Below are 19,980 nucleotides of genomic sequence, written 5' to 3'. Positions count from 1 at the left end.
TCCTTGGCACCGCTATGGAAAACAGTGGAAACTGTTCTGGAAACAAAGGAAAAGTTACCTCCCTGGCATCTCACCATGTGGGGTATCACCTGAAAGAGACCCCAGCCCAGTGCCCACCAAAATCAATGGAAAAGATCCTGTGAGTTCAGTGAGCTACGGATCAGCCCCGCTGGGTAAAAAGAAACCATCTCCTCTCACCAGGCTGCTGCCCTTCCCTGTCCACAGGAGGAGCCAACAGAACCAGGGAGCTTGGCTGGACAGGAGAGCACAGCACAGCACCCACTCCCCACTGCACTGGCCTTGCCATGTGTGTACTGGGGACAAGCCAGTAGGCAGAAGTGGGGGCTTGCACCCATGATATGCCAGTCAATGGGCAAAGGCACGGCCCCCTATGCCACACAGACTAATAACCCAGCTGGTTTCTCACAGCAGACACAGCATTTGGGCTCCAGGTAACTAATGATCACCACAGACACCCCCACATTCACCTGTTGTAGTTTTATTTCCCCATGCAAGCAGCAGGGCTCCTGGACAATGACAGTGATCCCTGCCATTTCCCTAGACCCTGCAAAGCCCAGCGCACCTATCTACTTCACCTCTAGATCCTACTTAGCCATAATGGGTGGAAACACAGGAGAAAGGGTGGCGCCTCTGACTCCCACCTCCTTCCGGTCTCGGCTTCGTTCCCTTGGCCGCGGCAGGGCTTTCCAAGTCCCAGCTCCCCCGACAATCAAGTCCTGATGATCCACCCACATTCCACCTTCTCAACCTTCTTGCAGAGGGTGCTGGCTTTCAGCAGGGTCTCAGGGGTATCACTCTCAGCATCTTGCTGGTCCATGAAAACTTCTGTTTGTTGTTTCTGCATGGTGGGATCAGCCTCTCCAGCCAGCTGCACAGGCTATTTCCAGTGAGTGATACATGGCAGCAAGCCCTTCAAGGAGCCCAGAGGCAGCAACGCACCCATGAGCCGAGCTTCCAAGGAGGAAGGAGTGCCCTCCTCCTCTTCCTCCTGCCTCGGCTATCGACAGGAGCACTTGCATGCAGCTACCACCGGGTAAGGGATCTGTCTCCAGGTGCACTGCTGCGTAACTCTGGATGTGCTCATGCCTGGGTCCCTGCTCGCCCAGCAATGCCAGACCAGAAGCTTGATGTGGGTGAACTGGGCAGGGTGGCAGGTCATGCCTGGTGGCCAGGAGCAGCGAGTATGGGAGGCATCGCACTCCGTGCGGCGCACCCACCGTGGCCAGAAGACAGGCCCCAGGTCCACCCAGGATGAGGTCAGGTGACAAGTGGCACTGTCCACCAGCCACTGGCGGAGGGGGGGGCCCCTCCCCCCCAGCCACTGGCGGAGGTGGTGGGTGATGGTTTGGCTCAGGTTGCCTGGCAGCCCCTCCTCTGAGACCGGCAGAAGGGGGAACTCCAAATCCTCTGCTGCCCGCAGCAACTTTCTCCGGTAGCGGCTGGTACCATCGGCCACCTCCTGGCTAAGGGTGCCCAGCTCCTCCAGGCTGGTGTTGCGGCCTCGTGGGTCTTCCAGGGACATCCAGAAGGGGTCGTAGGAGGAGCCCAGTAGCTTCAGCAGGCGGGGGGCCCTGAGATGCTTGGGCTTGGGGGTGTAGTGGTAGTCGTCAGGGGCGAGGGACAGGCTATATGGCCTCACATGGGCAGACGGCTTGCTTCGGATGAGGTAGACATCAGGGTTGTGGGAGGATGTCTCACTGGTCTTCTCTGGTGGCAGGGGGTTCTCGCTAAGGAAGAGCTCTCCCTCCTGGGAAAGGAAGGATGCTCCAGAGGACAGAGACCCTTGGGCCACTGTCCCTGGCAGCAGGAGGCAGAGGAGCCATGCTCTGACCTCCATGATAGGCGCAGCTCCGCAGGTCTCCTCTTGAGTGTCTTGTACTGCAGGCTCACATTTGTAGTCCCCTCCCTCTGGTTATCACTGGATCCCTTTGGCCGAGAGAAATCCTTCCCCTTTACCCTAGTTACAGGCTGATACTAGATGCTGCTGCAGCCCACAGAGACACAACCATCGACCAACTATTCAGAGGGAAACCCCCATCCCCTGGGGTGGGGGGGCATAGCTCAGTATTGTGTGGGCAGCAGGAGCTGCTGACTGCAGCAATTGTAGCTGGGGGTGCAAGGGCAGTGTTTGCTGGGTGTCAGGAGTAAAGATATTTTTTGCTGGCTGTAGAGGTGTAGCTGGTGCTGCTGGGGTTTCTTGGTGTTGTGGGTGCTGGTAGGCCCTGCAAGGGAAGGTGCCATTGGGGAAGTAATGAACACTGAGGTACAATGATTCCCATTTGGTGCACAAAGGACAGCAGGGGCTGTGGAGATTGTAGGGAGCAGTGGTTGCCATTAGGCAAGGAAGGGAGGTATTGCTAGATCCAACAGGAGATGCAGGGGCTGCTACTGGAGTGTAATGTCCAGTGTTAGGCATGATGCAGGATGTAGCCACTGTTGCTGGGGGTCGGGGTACCATTGCTCTTGGAGCTGGCAGAACAGAAAGCAGTGAGGGGTATGTGAGGGAGAGACTTCAAAGCCAGGAGCCACGTGTCATGTGTTTGAATAGCTGGCTGTTGCTTCCATGCAGCACTGATCCTGCCATCTGGGGTAGCTCCTTCCCTTCTGAATCTTTATGGGATGCATCAGCTCGGCAACACAGCCCAGATTGGAGCCTGTGGGGAAGGGACAGGGGTGGTGAGTGGAGGTGGGGGAGATACTTGCATGTGCTTTTTCTCCTTCTCCAAACTTCAGTCTCCCAGCCCAGTGTTTCAGGCTCTGGGGTGGGAGAAGCCGTGCCTGAAAGAGACATGGGTTCCCTTTCCTCTGAAGCCCTGCCGGAGAGCCAGCCGCCAGGTACACCTCACCTGAGCTGTTCCTTGACAAGGCCACCAGCCTGCAAGCAATCCCATTCCCATGGCAACATGAGTACTGGGTTCACAGAGACAAAGGAGCCAGCCTGTGGGTCCCTTTATCTCTCTCTCTTGCTGCAGTAGAGTTTAACTATATGCATTTAACTGGCCTCTACACAGCCATTGCCCTCCCTACCTGCATAGACCTGTGGTGTGCCTGGGATCATATTGTTCATGGCACGCCGGCCTGTGTTTTCACACCCACCCCACCACCCTCTCAAGCCCCATACATCTCCCCTCCCAAAGGGCACAGCAACTCCTGCTGGAGAAGGCACAGTTGCGGCCCCCTTTGGCTCTTCCAACCTCATGGTCACCCAGTGACCAACTCTAGAGCCCAGCCTGTGTGTCTGGTTGTCCCCAGGCAGTGTGATCCCCTACATGGAGGAGGCCCTGCCTCCCAGGATCCCCCTATCATGGTGCCACAGCTCCTTCTTCTGGGGACAGCAAAGCTGAACAGCCAGGGGTGGGGAACACCTCCTCTAGTTGAAAATCTTCTGCATCTCCATCTTTCCCAAGTGTCAGCTGCCATCATGTGAGGGACAGAAAGCTGGTCTGTGACCTGGGCTTCTACACATGGCAGGAATGAAAACAGCTTACAACTCTGTGGTCTGGGGAGCTCAGTCTCTGCTTCACAGTGGTCACGAGTGGGAATGGGTCAGAAGGCTGATTAGGGTTGCTGGTGCACTTGTATTTCCTATCAGTGCTATGTTGGAAACAGGTCTTCATGGAGCTCAGCAGGGTCTATAGGATTTGTGTCCCATTCCTTCCTTGTGCTTTTACCAAGCTATCAAAGCCATTCCTCTCTGCAGCTCCCACTCCCCATCCTGTCAGGCATCTTCTACAAGGAAGGGGAGCTGATGGACCCAAGGAGAGAGACTGGGTAGAAAGGGGTTAACTCCAAATCCAACCTCAAGGAAAAAAAAAAAAAAGATCAATGGGCTCAGAAAGCAAGAGCGGAGAGAGAGAGAAGAAAGGAAAGCAGAGACCAGGGTAGAGCAATGTGCTGAGAAGAGGCAAGAGCCAGAGAGGCAGCGGGAGAAACACTGCTCCTTCAAACTCTCAGAGTTTTCTGCATCCCTGACTGAGTGACAGGCAGGGAGGGAGAGGGGCACAGCACAGCAGCAGTCTGAGATTTCTTCCATGCTCTTGTCTCCTCGCTGGTGCTGCCCAGGTTGGGCTGAGGGTTTCTCTGGAGTGAGGCGCACAGCCCTGAGCAATCTTCCTCGCTAAGGTGAGTCCAGCCTTTCTGAAGGGAGGGGAGGGCCAGGCTCTACTGGCAGGGTGGGGAGGCAGTGGCTGGAGAAGGGCAGAAGCCTCCCTTTCCCCTGCCCAGGAGAGACAGCCAGCCCTCTCTCACTGTCATGCAAAGGAGACTCGGTGGGTGAGACCTCCACGGACATCCCCTTGGTGTGGGACAGGGGGCATCCAGAGTCAGCAGTGCAGAGATGGCCTCTGGGGGTGTTAGGAAGGAGAGCTAGGCCCATCCCACATGGGGCAGAGGGGACCCTGTGGGTAAGAGGTGCAGCAACAGCCCCCTCTCACTCTGGGACAAGAGGGACATCAGAGCCAGCAGCGCAGAGACAGTCTCCTGGCATGTCCCAATGAGGATTCTGGGAAGGAGGACGAAAGGCATGATCCCTTCAAGGTAAGGTCAGGAGAGGACTTGGGACTGAGGGGCTTGTGATACCCGTAAGGAAGTTAATCGGGTCTCAGCTGTTGCTAAGTAACAGCATCCTTCTCTCAGGATTATTTCACTGGCACTTTGCTCCAAGGATATAATAATAATGAGAACTGCTGTTACAAGAGATGATGCCCATGCATCAGTGGCTAAGTGCTCTGTCACTCAATGTCCTGTTTGAGACAGGGGTCTAGGTGAGGCTCTGGAAGCCATCAGAATACTACAGCATACTCACTGCTCGTGCAGCTTAATTAAGCTTCTTAATGGTTAATGCTTTGCATTCCTGTACTGCTCAGGGGTCTGGGCACTTCATGTATACACGTAGTGAAAGGCAGGCCTTGCCCCAGAGATCTCACAAGTGAACTAGAAGAGGGGAGAGGGGAGGGAAGGGAAACAGAGGCACAGAGCAATGAAGTGACTCACACGAGGTAGAACCCAAGGCACGAAAAGCATTCCCACTGCCTTCCCCATGGGCACAAGAACTGGGCTCTTTTTCTCTGGTTCATCTCTATGGGGTCATGTGATTATTACTTCAAACCCAGCCAGAGGCAGCCGCTCCCTGGCATGGGACAGAATGACCTCAAGGACGTGGCTTCTGCCTGGAAAAAAATAGCTAGGGTTTGGGGCTGAGGAAATGGGGAGGACTGTCTCAGGGTGGGACAGGGCGGAGGGAGCCAGGACTGCCGGGTGTTACTTTTGACGTTGGTAGCCATGTATACTAGATCAGTGGTTCTCAGTCTTTTTTGTACCAGGACCCATTTGTAAACATCGATGGCCAGTCCCGGCCCAGTGCCCCTCACTCCTGACCTGCTGCCCCAGGCTCTAGTGTGTGGAGCAAGGCATGGGTGTGTGGCCGGGGGGGCCCAAGCAGCACCCCCCAGGCTGGAACTTTGCCAGCCTGCAAGGGAACAGCCACGGCTTCCCACTTTTTTTCCTTTAATGGAGAATCCATTTTTAAAGTTTGTTCACGACCATTTCATATATTCTTGGGACCCACTTCTGGGCCGTGACCCACAGGCTGAGAAACGCTGTACTAGATTATCAGTGTAAAAGCCTTCCCCTCTGGGGTAGTATAGCCCCTAGGCCAACAGATCTCCCAGCCATTGGCCTTGATTAGGAGTTGGACTCCTCTCCCCCCACCACAACCTTCCCTCCAGTCTCCACTGTGCTCAGGCAAGCAAAAGCAGAGATTAAAACTCACCCAAATGAGAAATCCCAAGAGGGTTAATGGCTTTGGGAATGCAGTGAAACAAAGAGGGTCAAGTGGTGCCTGGCAGAGGCTCCCTCTGGGGGCTGGCACCAGAGCCGGTACTGACACCCTGCAGCTTTAACTGGTGGGGAAAGAGGGACTCTGCACATTCAGGGGCTGCCAGGGACCAAGAGCCAAGCAAATCCTGACTGGCTGATCCCAGCACCTCTCCTGCCAACTACGTCACAGTGGATGGAGGAGTTCTGCACCTCTGGATGCTGTCATTACTGATATCCAAGGGAAAATTGGACCAGGGAGAGGGAAGGGCATCAGTCAGAGACCTTATGTGACCTCTCATTTTTGGTATATCAGCTTAGCACCCATTGCTGGGCTCCAGTGGGATAGCGTCCAATCTTTTGTGGTCTCCCCCCGACCCAAAGTCTAGATGCCCAAATACCACTCCACCTCAGGCACCTCCCTTAGGGTGTCATTGTGCTGATCCCAGCTGTTGTAGTATCAATGTGAAACCATGTAGAAGAGCACCTCACCCAGCTTCCTCTCCACTTCTGATCCAGGTCTCACCACCACCCAGTATCTACAATACCCCCAAATGTCCCTCCTCCTTCTGTCAGGCAGTGGTAAATCCCTTGCTTCTCAGGATACTCCTTTATATGGAGCAGGAGCCAGGAGATGGAGCCAAAGCACAGCTTTCCAAGTGGGGAGTAGAAAAACTGCTATGAAATTCAACCCTGCCATAGGCCATGGTCACTGGAGTCAAACAGGACCATGCAGAGGGAATCAGAAACAGGGCTCTGGAGGATGGCTCAATGGAAGTAGGATGTTGGACTCTTGGAACAGAAGGGATTTTGCAGCTGCATAGGTCTAAAGTCACCACTGCCCATAGTGTAACATAGGTAAGACTCACACTGGGGTCTCTCACACCCAGAGGCCTATAGACAGTACCCTACTCAGTGAGGCATTAAAAGAGGCACCCCCCAGTAGGAACCAAGCTGACCCTAGGCCCACTGGCTTTCTTTGAGAGGAGTTCTTGTATCTCGTACCTTTGATGGGCATGCCTGAGATGTACCATGGATACAGGGAACCTGCCATTTGTCTCTTTTCAATGTCTTGCCAGGCTCATGCTCTCTGACGAGGAGATGCCTGGCAGCTGGAACACCTCCTCCTCTGACAGCCTGGAGGTGCGTGCTGCAGGCATCATCGTGCCTGTGGTCTTTTCCTTCATCTTCATCCTGGGCACTGTGGGGAATGGGCTAGTGCTAGCTGTACTGCTGCGCAATGGCCAGGTGAAGTACAACACCACCAATCTCTTCATCCTCAACTTGGCCATGGCAGACCTGTGTTTCATCATCTGCTGCGTCCCCTTCCAAGCCACCATCTACACGCTGGACGGGTGGCTCTTTGGTCCTTTTGCCTGCAAAGCGGTGCACTTCCTCATCTACTTCACCATGTATGCTAGCAGCTTCACCTTAGCTGCTGTCTCTGTCGACAGGCAAGTGTCCTCACTGTGTCCCCACTCACCCTGCCTGGAAGCTTCTTCATTGAATTTGAGGGACTTTCTTAACACAAGCCACCTAGGACACCCACCTTGTGTTCATCCACTGGGTCTATCTATCATTCCTGTCCTTTCCTGATCTAATGACAGGGACTGTGCAGCACCATACATCTTCCCTTACCCTCCACACCTACCTCAGCAAATCCACCATGATCAGTTCCACAGGCCTCCATCTCCCTCCACTCATTCACTTCTCTGCCAAGTGGCAGAAATCCCCTCCCTTCCCTAGTTCCAAATGGATATCTGTCTTTATCTTCCCCCCCCTCCATTTTTCTTTTCTTTCCTCCTCCATTCTCTGCTATTCCTTGTCTCACCTCCACCCCATATACATACATCCCAACAAGCTTTCCCTCTGTCTGGTAACCCAAGCCTTTTCCTACTGGGGACAGGGTGGTTTGTCCTTCCAAACAGAAATGATCTGAGATTGGATTTTGTGCTCTTCAAGGGGCATGCAATACTCAGTCAGGGCCTGATGTCACAGGGCAACAGTCAGGAAACAAGAAACCCTCCAGGGGCTGGATAGAGGAAGATCCAGGTGTCCAATGGGGGATGGAAGTACAGGGATGAAGAGTGCTTAGGAAGGAAGGATGATCAGATGGTTTAGGTGGTCCTAAGTATTGGGTAAATTAGTCGTAATCCTCCTTTTCTAGGGCAGAGGAGGGGAGACAGCAGGAGGCCCTGATGGAGTTGGCATTCTCAGAAGGGGGATGCACAGAACAGCATGGAAGTAGCAGCTTGCTCATTTGCTTTCTCTTCAGTTTCATGTAAATGTCACCCCTGCCCCACAGGTACTTAGCCATCCGCTACCCACTGAAATCCCGGGACCTTCGCACCTCCAGGAATGCAGGAGTTGCCATTGTGGTGATCTGGACCCTATCAGTATTTTTTGCGGGGCCCTACCTCAGCTACTACCAGATAGTCCATTACCAGGGCATGCCTCTCTGTGTCCCCATCTGGGAGGACCAGCGCCGTAAGATCTTGGACATCCTCACCTTTGTGTTTGGGTACCTCCTGCCTGTGGTGGTTGTGAGCCTGGCCTATGCCAGGACTATCAAGTTCCTGTGGACCTCTGTAGATCCCATTGAGAGGATCTCAGAGTCTCGTAAAGCCAAGCGCAAAGTCACAAAGATGATTGTGGCTGTGGCCATCCTCTTCTGCCTCTGCTGGATGCCTCACCATCTAGTCATCCTGTGCTTTTGGTTTGGCCACTTCCCCTTCAACCGAGCTACCTATGCCTGCCGCCTGGCCTCCCACTGCCTGTCATATGCCAACTCCTGCCTCAACCCCATCGTCTATGCTCTCATCTCCAAGCATTTCCGAAAGAGGTTCAAGCAAGTCTTCACCTGCCTTCTCTTTCAGAAGAAGAACAGGAAGAAGAAGAGAGCCAGCAACAAAGTCCATGTGGCCAGTGTGGCCAGTGGTTTACCCAACCATGTTGCAGGTTTCTCTGGAAGGAACACAGAGGTCACCCAGATCCAGGAGGAGAATGCTAGATACTGCCAAGGCCTGCTGCAGAGAGATGCTGAAGGCACCCAACTCCCTGAGGCCTGGACGCATCATTTACCAAACACTGTGCAGAGAAGACTGCTGGATGAAAAAAGCTCTACAACAACTAGCAACCCGTTGCCCACAACTCCGCCAGAGGGGACTCAGGATCTTCTGACTGTCCACTGCAGATGATATGAATGAAAGAGAGCTCTTTGTCCAGTGAATGTCTGGTCCAAGACCCCACTTTGGTCTTGAAAAGATGAGATGACATATGTCAGTGGGAACTGAACTCATCTCTGTGATCCTGAATACAGCCAAACTGCCAAGAGTGTCTGTCAATCTTACCAAGGTCTGTTGTGGCTCCCTTATGAATGTTGCACTCCTATCTGTCTACCCACACCATTTCTGTGGGAGAAGTGGAATCTGCCAATGAAAACTCAAAGCATCAGTGCCTACAGATAGAATAATAAAGGATATGATAGAACAAGGCCCACCTGGATGACTGGTGCTACCCATGGATACTGCATTGACCATTTGAGGCAGGGAGAACAGAAAGCAAGAAGTTTGCCACCATGTAAGACACTCTAGTATATATTTGAGATATGATATATGATATGATATAGTGCAAATCCCTGCATGCATACTGGACCTCAATGGATCTGAGTTTCCCAGCTCAGATTAACTGGATCCTCAACAACCCCTCTATAATCCTCATGTGCATGTTTTCAGTACTCACAGGTACCTAGGTGTTATTCTTGCTGTACACATTTAGGTCTACATTTTCAAACTTTCCCACTCATGTCGAGTGTGACCCTGGTGCCTTAGGAATCCCCAAACTGAGGTGATCAAAATTAGCACATGCTACTAGAAAATATAGCCTCTTGTGCATACATCAGAGCACTAGTATGAGTGGGGCTAGTGGTTGTATGTGCAAAGAAGGTTAGTGCTTTTGTTTGGGATAGGGAGGCGGATGGGATACGTGTGTGTGTGTGTGTGTGTGCGCGCGCATGAGAGAGAGAGAGACACAGAGGGCATGCCTACACAAGACACTTTACTGCGCAGTAGATTAGTCTACTGTGCAGTAAAGCATCACTGTCTACATGTAGTTTAGTAGTAAACTAACTGTGCAGTAGATACCAACTAGTAAACTAACTGCACAGTAGCACATGTGAAGATGCTGATCTTGTTTAAGATTGACAAATTTGCTCCTGGTCAGCCCCAACACCAGGGGGCTACAGGGAACGGGTAACTCCCCCAGTCCTGGCGTTGCTCATCTCCCAGCTCCCGCCAGGAGCCAAGAAGCACCAGGACTGGGTAGCTCTCTGCCCCACCCCTGCCCCAGTGCTACCCAGCTCCCCACAGGAGCTGGAGCTGAGCACCAACAGGAATGAGGAGCTCTCTGCTTCCCTGCCCAGCTGGGGGCTAGCCAGGAGCTGTCCCACTTCTGGGGCAGCTCCCAGCCAGCCCCAGCTAGGCAGGGAAATCCTTGAGCAGCCAGGGGCTAGTTGGGAGCTGCCCCAGAAGCAGGACAGCTCCTGGCCAGCCCCTGGCTGTGGGAGGAAGCCCCAGTGGGCAGAAGGCTTGTCCCCATGTGCATGGAGCCGGGAGAGCTCTGCAGCGGCAGCTGTTCCCTGGCCCCCTGAACATCAGGACCCTTCCAGAGGTGCACAGGGCCAGGAGACAGCTACTGCTGCAGCCAGCAGAACTCTTCTCACCCTGTGTGCATTGCACCTCCCTGCCTTCTAGCCCCCAGGCTAGCATCCTGGGGGAGCCTGGAGCTCCCTCTGGCTTATGGGAGGGGAGGGGGGAGCAGGGTAGGAGCCATCCTGTACCAGGCTGCTCCTGTTGTGAGCACATTTGCTCCCAAAAGGGAGCACAAGTAGACATGCTCCCAAGGAAGGCTTACTGCACAATATTTTACTGTGCAGTAAGCCTTTATAGCATTAACATCATGTGTAGACAGACCTAGAGAGACAGAGAGAGAAAATAAAGCAATTCAAAGCTTCCTTCACTGGCAGAACTGAAGCAGTGTGTCCCTACCATCCCTGCCAGGAATTCTGGTTTCTGTCTGGGGGTCTGTCTTTCCCAGTGTTTCAAAGGAAGTTTAGCTCATGCTCTGATGTTAAATCTTCCTCCCACAGATTCTCTGCTCTTTACCAGATAGGGCCTTGTTTGCCTCTCCACTCCAAAACCCCAACTGCAAGGAAACCCACAACTCACACCAAGAGCTGTTTAGATTAATTTTATCACAGACCCTGTTATTAAAATGATTTCTTAGACAGCACATCAAAAATGCAAAGCTTGATTTTATTACATTTCCATCTCTCCTCCCCCCTGCTTGTGGATAGAATAATGGGAACTTGAAATGGAAAAATCTATTAAGATCATCAAGTCTCTTCCCTCCGCCCTGGTCACCCAGAGGGCACATTCTAGTGCTTTATACAGCTCAGCAGTAAATGTCCCAAACCATGGAGCTTCCAGCTGCCCCACCTTTTTCCACCCTAAATAATCCCTCTCCCCGCTTGTTTGCACTATTAAAATGTCTCTGGAACCACTGTATTTCTATTCCTTCGATCAACGTTTAACCAAGCTCAGTGTCATTTATCTCCTCTCGTAAATCACTCCCCCGGCCCTTCTCTGAACTGCGTCCAGTAGTATCTCCTTGGCTCGGCAGTTCCTAGTACTCAGTGCCAGCATGGCTGGGTCAGTGTTGGTGGTGTCCCACGAGAGAAGGTTGATCACTCCCCGCCCAATGAAGTAACGGCTCCACAAAGAACTAGAAGAATCTTTGTAGGGAGGCTCCATCTCTTTTCTGCCCCCTGTCAAGGCAGAGGCCGAAGGGGTTCCTGACTGCTTCTGTCCCACAGGTGAAGCATCTTCTAGCGATGATATTGGCTAGTTTTAGTGCTGTCCAGGTGACCTTCTCCAAGCCACCCTGCCTTTGTGTGCTGCCTAATGGCCTTGTCAGAGGCTTCCCTGGTCTGACTACAGCCCTGATCCAAGTTGTGGATGACACTAAAATAGAAGGGATGGCAGACCAGCTGGCAGAACCCAGCAGCCAGTGAGAGAGAGAGGCAAGTCTATAAGAATCAAGGCACAAGTTGGTCCTGACATGCACCCCAAGGAGAAGGCAAATCCAACCATGCAGATGAGCCTGCCATATCCAAGTGTGGTTACTTTAATCTTGTTTCCTCAATGCTGTCATCAGACTTCTTTTGCATGATGGGGTTTGCAAGTGCCTGGAAGGAGAGCATGGGAACGGGGTTGGTGGGTGGGATGGAACCATTGGGAAAACCAGGCTCAAAACATGGTACTCCTAGTTTGATAATCTCTGCCCCAGTATCTCTGTACCCTCAGCCCAAGGTCCCTCTCCTCCACAGAGTCACCATTGTTCTGGCTGCTGCTCCCTCCCCCATGCAGTCAAAGTGGCACAATCTCATCATCATGACAGCTATACACTTATGCTCCGGACTCCACTCCCAGTTAAAAGGCAGTTTCTGTCCCAGCTGACATGTGAGGGGCTGGGCATCCCACAGTGCTGTGCCTGTGGAGGGTCAGATGTGATCTCCAGGGCTTGGGGCACAAGGCTATGGCTCAGGAAGTGAGGCTGGGATTTCTCCCTTGTGCGATATGAATAAATGCTGCTGGGTTTCTCTGCCTGGTTTGTGCTTTTGCCTGTGTGCTGTGTTCCAGGCATACTCACTGCACACAGCAGAGATCTCCCTGGTGGGCTTGCAGGCAACCAAGGAGTGTATATGAAGAAACAGACCCCACATGTGCCACAGAACTATGGGGAGAGGGCAGGTGCGAGTATTTCAGGAGAAAGCCAGAGCATTACTGCAATTCAATAGGGAGGCAGGAGGAAGAAAGATGCAAGATGCAGAAAGAGGAGGAGGAGAATGGATACAGGGGAAGGAGAGAGGGAGAAATAAATCATTGATGTAGTTCATGGACAAAGCAACAAAGAGAATAGAGGATGGGAGAGTCTAGCTCAGAGAGCCAGGAACAGTGGAGAGGGGTGAGGGGGTGAACTGAGAGGGCAGAGAGGGCAACTGGGAGGAGGAGAAGGGCAGAGAGATTGGAGGGGCCCTGCTGAGGCTGGTATTTCTAATTGCTAAGTCCCCAGGGCCACCTTGCCCCATGCCAACTTTCTTTGATGTTCCAGGCTCGGGGCCAGCCTAATTGGCATTCTAGATCAGCAGAGAGCTCTGAAGCCAGAAACTTTCCAAAGGCGGTGTCTTTGATCAAGGGGTTGGAGATGAGATCAGTCAGCCTGCTCCTCTAGCAGCAGGGGGGGTCTCTTCCTGCAGAGAAAACTTCATGGTGGGAGGGCGGGCAGCAGCAGAAGGGAACACACACTTTCTCACATAGCTGCAGTGCCTGCTGGCCAAGGATCCCAGCACTCTCTGCCGGCTTTGCACAACCAAAATGTTCAGGAAACACTTTGCAGAGTCTCAAAATGCAGCCATTTCTGTCATAGGCAATGCATGGGGGGTCACCGGGGGGCATGTGCCCCCCCAAGATTGGCTGCTGCCAAAGTCACCACTGGCTTCTGCAGACGGTCACCACTTGCATCTGCCACCCCCTCATCACCGATGAGGCCGGTAGCATATCCGGCAGTCCACACTTGCCACTCACCACCGCTGACACCGTGGGCAGGAGGCGGCTGCAGGCAGTCCCCAATCACCACCATGGTGCCCCCCACAGTTACAGGAGGCACCAGTCATTCATGATTTCTCGGGAAAAGAGGATTTGCAAGCACACAAGGACACTATGCACTCAGCCAGGAAATGAGGAACACCAGACCCAAGAGGAAATGACATTTCACTGACAAAAGGTTTTGACCACACTTGGAATCAGGCTAAAACACCTGGGTTAACACCCTCATTATCCTTGTTCCAGCATAGGAGCAAGCTGGAAAGGCATGCTGGGAAGGGGACTAGCTGTCTATAATCATTCTTTCCTTCATCCAGATAGTGCTCAGGAGGGAAGTGCTTGTGCCTGGATTGGGGCAAGTTGTTGGTTCCTTCAGTCAGAGAAACAAGGGCTGGTGGGAGCTTTCAGTTTCTCTAATACAGAGGGCTTTGAAAAGAGCTTGGGGAACAGTTGCTGAAAGGGTGAGGTAGGAAATTGGGCCATGGAGAAAAGCCTAGGAGGGGATATTGTTGTTTGAAACTCATGGTTGGGAACCCCAAAGGGGGCAATTGGGTGGGGGGAGCTGTATAAGGGTGAAGAGATTTAAACAGCCCTTCCCTCTAAACTGGAGGGAGGCTGGGGAAGGATATGCTATGGGGTAATTAGCCATGTTATTCTGAAGTCAGGCGGAAGGCAGTGTAGAGATACACTTTATAGACTAATTAAATCAGAGAAGCACAGGCTTAGGGGTCACTTGGTGGCAGCCTTTATGTACATCAGGATCTGGGGGAATGTCTGTTCACCAGAGCACCCCAAGGGAATACAAGGTCCAACAGTTACAAACTCCTGCAAGATCATTTTAGGCTGGACATAAGGAAAAACTGCTTTACTGTCTGAATCCCCAAGGCCTGGAATAGACTCCCCACAGAGGTGGTGCAAGCACCTACTTTGGACACTTTTAAGAAACATTTGGATGTTTATCTTGCTGGTATTCTTTGACCCCAGCTGACTTCCTTTGGGCAGGGCCTGGACCTGATGATCTTATGAGGTCCCTTCCAGCCCTAATGTCTATGAAAGCTATTAAATGTATAAGCTTTTAGGAGCCTAAGCTCACTTCTTCATCTGATAAAGTCAGGAAGAGTCTCAGCTACGCTGACACCTCAGCTATGCTGACAGCTAGTGAGCTCCCCTATGTCCAGAAAGGATGTGGACAAATTGGAGAGAGTTCAGTGGAGGGCAATGAAAATGGTTAGGCAGCTGAGGCATGTGACTTGTGAAGAGAGGCCGAGGAAACTGGGTTTATTTAGTCTGGAGAAGAGAAGACTGAGGCGGGATTTAATAGCAGCCTTCAACTACTCTGATAAAGGGAATGGACTCCATTCTACCCCATCCCTACCAGAACTAGCATCTAAACACCCCCTCTCTGGAATTTGACTTCATCTTGGCAACTCAAAGCCAGCACAAGCCCGAACAGAGCAGCAGCTGGTGAGCCATGACCCCCTCACTTATATCCTGGATGGCTTGAACAGCTGCATCTGCCCCAGCCATCACTAGGACCCCAAGGCCCACTGCCTGGGCCAGCTGAGGAGTTATGGCCCTGCTATGACACCCAGACTTCACCCCAGGCCCATTTATTTCCTTTATGGACCGAGATGACCAATTCCCTCTTCCCTCTCTTCACAGAAAGAAAGCCTTCTGCCCTGCCCCTTCCAACTTCCTCCTGGCATCTTCCAACTTCCTCCTGGGGGTCGGACTCGATGATCTATTGAGGTCCCTTCCGACCCTAACATCTATATGAATCTATATATCTATATGAATCTTCTTTGTCCCTCTCTTTCCACTTCCTCTTTTTCCTGGTTCACTCTGACACATGATAACATAAGCTGGAATTATCCCTGAGCCATTTGTTTTGACAGTTTTTCTCTTTTTGACAGCCCTGGGATCTCTCGTCCTCCTGATCACTCCCCAGAACTGACAAGACCAGCAACATTTATCACTTGCAAAGTACTTCTTTTCCAAAGGGCTTAAAAGACCTGTGGAAAATGGGGAGGTATCAGCAACCCTGTTTTCTGGATGGGGAAAACAGGCATAAAAAGGTCCAGCCGAGTGACTCCATGCAGAGCTTGGAGCACAGGCTGTATTTTCTAGGTCTCAGCCTGAGGTCTGTTTTGCCTAGTCTGTTGTACCCCTCCCAACACAAGAGACTGATGCTTCTCTCCACCAAGGAGAACACAGCTGTCCCTTAGATCTGGGTGAGACAGTGAGCCCCGGAGAATTCAACTCATGTTCTATAATCTAAATGCTCATTGCAAACAAATGCAATCTCTAGTTTTTATGAAGGAAAGAATACCTTTGAAATGCAGACAAACTGCAAAATAGCACAATCATTGCTGCAGTCAGCTCCCAAAATCTCCCTAAAGGTGTCGTGTACTGCCTTACTCATTGCTAATGGGGTGTTAACTCTGAATGCTAAGGATGACCACAGCAAGGTTTACATTCACTAATTCCCTGCTGATCAGCTAGACATCTTTGTACCTCTCACAACACTGGACCACTTCCTGTGACTACCAGGAATCAGAAGTCCTAATTGCTCTCTATGTCGTTTCCAAAGCCCCTATTTCCTGCCTGACAATCCCTCATCTGTTCACACATCCCGGCAGAGTTTCACTTGGCGGTGTTCACTTGCTCCTTGGATTCATTTGAGAGCCAGTGGGCACTGGCCGGTGTGCTCTGCTCAGTGTCTCTCTTACAGCACTCATCATTAACTTCTGACCCTCACTCCTGTCCCTGTTGTTTGCATTAGTTGTCCCAAGACCTCTGTGGCTGCACACAACCACCCTGTGGTTAGCCCCCTCTTTAATAAAAGAGGGGGCTAACAGTTCCTTTGTGGGCCCCTGCCCATGTCTCTATATGCATCAAATAGGCCTGCCTGACAACTGGACTTCATTAATGCACTGTCAATATCAAAAACTTTGGCATGCTTAAGACCAAACATTTGAGGACATGGTAAGCTAATGAAGTTTAATATCAAAGTAAGTACTAGGAAGAATATTGTGCTGAGTGCAATAATCATGTCCATATTAAAAATAATTCAAGCATGTGTCTGGAATTGAAGCAGAACCTCCAATTTGCTGCAGCTGAACTGCTGCAGAATCCAGGGGCTTGGCTACAGCCTTTAGGACACACTTATTATGGACCACATAGGCCCTGGGATTTGTGAGAGTCAGGGTGTAGCAGAAAGCCCCCTTTTCCTCTTGCCTGCATTTGCTCTCCCCTCTTTGGATATGTTTCTCTTTTTCTACCTTTTCTTCCTTCCTCTCTCTTTCACTTTAAGATAAGGAATTGTGTTTTAAAATTTGTATGTGTGCATTTTGCATCTCCCCGTGTGTTTTGGTATTTTTATCTATTTGTGTGCCATGGCATTTGTAGCTTATATTTTATACTCCTCACCTTTCAACTTTCAACTAAATGTGTTTTAGTAAGTTATACATTGTAACAATGTTAACAAGAGCAGGAATCAAACTGTCCTTCTCTGTATCAGGCTGGCCCCTGAAAGAGCGAGTGAATCAGTGATTGAATGTGTAACACGGGAGCAGACAGCAATTAACACCTGGGAAGCTGCAGATCAACCAACGGAAGAACTCAATAGAAGACAATGTAACAACCGGGAAATCTCTAAACGTCACTGATCAAGGGCTAGAAGCCCTGGCCTGAGTTAATCAATGCCAGAGACCAACTTTTGGGCTGAGTATCTCCAGATCGACCACTCCCAGAGCCCTATTCAAAATTCATCAATGGACTCCCAAACCTGCACGTACATGCAGACGACCCCTGGGGCTGACAGATGCTGTCCAGTAGCCACCTAGGGGGGGAAGTCCCACGAGGGTCAATGACCCCTGGATTGGGCAAACCTGAAAACTGGGGAGTCACCAAAGTCTGCCAGGGACAGATAAAAGGCAGTGAAAAGTGACCCTCAGTGGCGCCCTCTTGATCTCCAACTCGACCAGACCTGTCCAGCCAGAAGGACCAGCCGGCGACCCCCTTCTGGAAGATAACACCACGCTGAAAGAAGCCTCAACAACAGACTCCAGCGCTTGTAGGATAGGTATACCTGACTCTGTAGCCTGCTACTGTGTGTGTGCATGTGGGGACCAGCCCCAAGGTTTATGATTACAGTGTTTCAATCCGCCTAATAAACTAGAATTTTAAGAATCCCAAGTTGGACATTTGTAGCCAACAAGGGGGGAGTCAGAGGAAGGCGGATTTGTTATGGCAGAGATGTGACCAAAAAGTTCTCTCTGGAGCTGCTGAAAAACAAGTTGTATTGGACACCAGACCCTTTGACTTGAGAGTCACTGTAACTCAAATGTCATTTAGGCCGGTGGCCATCTGCTATAATGCTCAGAGGCCCCAAGTGACATCAGCCTTCAGTGTACTAAGCCCTGTTTAATCAGACGGTTAGATTTCCAAAGAGCTTACACAGTAAGCCCCCAGCCCTGCATGTGTTTACAGGAATAGAAGAGTACCATTGGCTTCAGTGAAAAAAGGGAAGTTAGCAATGTGCGTAAGAGCTCCCAGGCTCAGAGTCTGAACAGACAAGACAGAAGCTAGAGAAAAGGACATACTGTCACTTTTTGTTAACATATGGTGAACTGCAGAGCACAGCAGATCCCTAAGGGTAGATCTTAGTCAAGTCCACACTGGGAATCTAAGGCAGACCTGAGAATTTAAGCCAAATACAAAACCAGACAAGTTCAGAGTTGGAGTTCAGCACTTACCCTCAGACAGACACCTCCCTCTGCCTTCTTGATAGTAGCCTTTGGCTCCCTCTGGGCCAAATTAAGTGTGGCATAAGAAGTCACGGCTTCATCAAAGTCGATAGAATGGCACCAGATTTCACAGGGTCACCTGAATTTTCCTTTTTTTTCACTCTAGGACTTTGCTTTCTCCAAAGCAGCCAGATGCTCCTTGGAGAACACTAGTCTTGGAAGTGTTAATGTGCAGCAACAGCTCTCAGTTAAAACGCCACAGCCCAGTGTTTTGCCTGCTGCAGGAGCTTGCTTACCTTGTGCTGTGAGATGACCGTTTCCTCAGTTTCCCTCACCCTTATGTGGGATAAATGAAAGCACAAACAAAAGGGGTCCAAACAGAAGGAAAATCCTTGGTCTAGCCTTTTCCCTGGCTCAAAAGCCTCCCCTGAGGGCCTGGCAATCTTTGCTCCCTTCAGGGTAGAGCAACAACACCCCCTTGTCAGCCCTTCAGGGTCATAAAATCATAGAAAATGAGGGTTGGCACGGACCTCAGGAGATCGTCTAGTCCAACCCCCTGGTCACAGCAGGATCAGCCCCAACTAGATCATCCTAACTAAGGCTTTGTCTAGCCAGGTCTTAAAAACCTCTGAGGGTCCACAACTTCTCTGGGTAACCTGTTCCAGTGTTTTACTACCCTCCTAGTGAGAGAGTTTTTCCTACTATCTAACCTAAATTTCCCTTGCTGCAACTTGAGACCGCTGCTCCTTGTTCTGTCATCTGCCACTGCTGAGAACAGCTGAGACTTGGCCTAGAGGCTGTATCCAACTTTTCTCAAGAGAGTACAGGGACCTGGGTCCTTCTCTCAACTCTGCAAAGTGCTCTGCTCTGCGTGACTCTCTGGGCTGCTGTAAGGACTAATATCCCCCTCTAACAGAGAGAACACGCTGTGCTTTGCTTTCCCTTAGGCCACACACTGAGAGAAGATTAGAGATGAAGTGAAAATCTAGTTTTCCTGGTGCTGAACACCATAGCCTGTCCATTAAGGCATGCTACTGCCTCCTCTGTGGCAGGGAGGACTTCTGTGGTTTGGTCCAGGAGAACAACCAAGTGGGATTTGGGCCCTTCTTGCTGGAGCTACACCCAAAAGAAACATCTTGAATCCCCACATCATTTCAAGAGAAGCAGCAGGGTCCTGATGAAGACAGCAGGTGGTTGTGAAGCTAGGATAGGAAAGACCACTGATAGCTCTGGTTTCCCTTTGTCACTGGGAATTGTTTAGGATGTGATGGCTCATACGCTGCTCCCAAAATGGCCCTCGCCTATCTTAGAAACATCCCATCAATGCCTCTGTCCTCTCCATGAAGAAACAGCTTAGCAGACTGGGAGGAAGATAGCAGCAGCTGGCAGTGGGGAGGGAGCCCTTTCCAGTCCCTCCCAAGTGGAGTTGAAAGGAGGGAAGTGGCCAGTGGACCTATGGTACCAGCTCCCACTTCTCAAGCTGAGAGTTTGTTAACTAGATTGCCCATTACATTCTGGAAAGGAGGGAGTGAGGAAGGAGTTGCTGGGGAAATTATCCCAAGTGATTAAAATGTGCTGCTGTCCTTCCAATAGAAGGAAGGAGAACTGATGACCTGCCACAGCTGTCCTTCATCCCTGAGGCTTAAGTGTAAAGTAATGAAGAGCGTGCTGGGAATATATGGTCTGCTGCTCTGTGGGTGCTGATAGGGAGAAGATCTGAGACTCAATCTCTCTTC

At 51.2% G+C, this 19,980-nt stretch overlaps 2 protein-coding genes across 2 annotated transcripts; one reads left to right on the top strand and one right to left on the bottom strand.

Annotated features, from left to right (window-relative positions):
• Positions 1 to 493: 493 nt before the first annotated feature.
• On the bottom strand, positions 494 to 1,913 carry LOC102385930 (noggin-like). Its single transcript, XM_006025953.3, has one exon. It carries the CDS (start codon positions 1,856 to 1,858, stop codon positions 1,019 to 1,021), a length of 840 nt encoding a protein of 279 aa, XP_006026015.1. The 5' UTR covers positions 1,859 to 1,913; the 3' UTR covers positions 494 to 1,018.
• Positions 1,914 to 4,513: 2,600 nt separating this feature from the next.
• Positions 4,514 to 9,032, top strand: GALR3 (galanin receptor 3). The gene is made up of 3 exons (XM_006025996.2): positions 4,514 to 4,557; positions 6,915 to 7,289; positions 8,141 to 9,032. The coding sequence occupies exons 1-3, from the start codon at positions 4,514 to 4,516 to the stop codon at positions 9,030 to 9,032; spliced, it is 1,311 nt and encodes a 436-aa protein (XP_006026058.2).
• The last annotated feature ends 10,948 nt before the right edge of the window (positions 9,033 to 19,980 follow it).

Source organism: Alligator sinensis, unplaced genomic scaffold (assembly GCF_000455745.1).
Source record: "Alligator sinensis unplaced genomic scaffold, ASM45574v1 scaffold215_3, whole genome shotgun sequence".
In the NCBI taxonomy this organism is placed as follows: Eukaryota; Metazoa; Chordata; order Crocodylia; family Alligatoridae; genus Alligator; species Alligator sinensis.
Note: the sequence above shows the minus strand (reverse complement) of the source record. Positions and strands in the feature narration are given on the sequence as shown.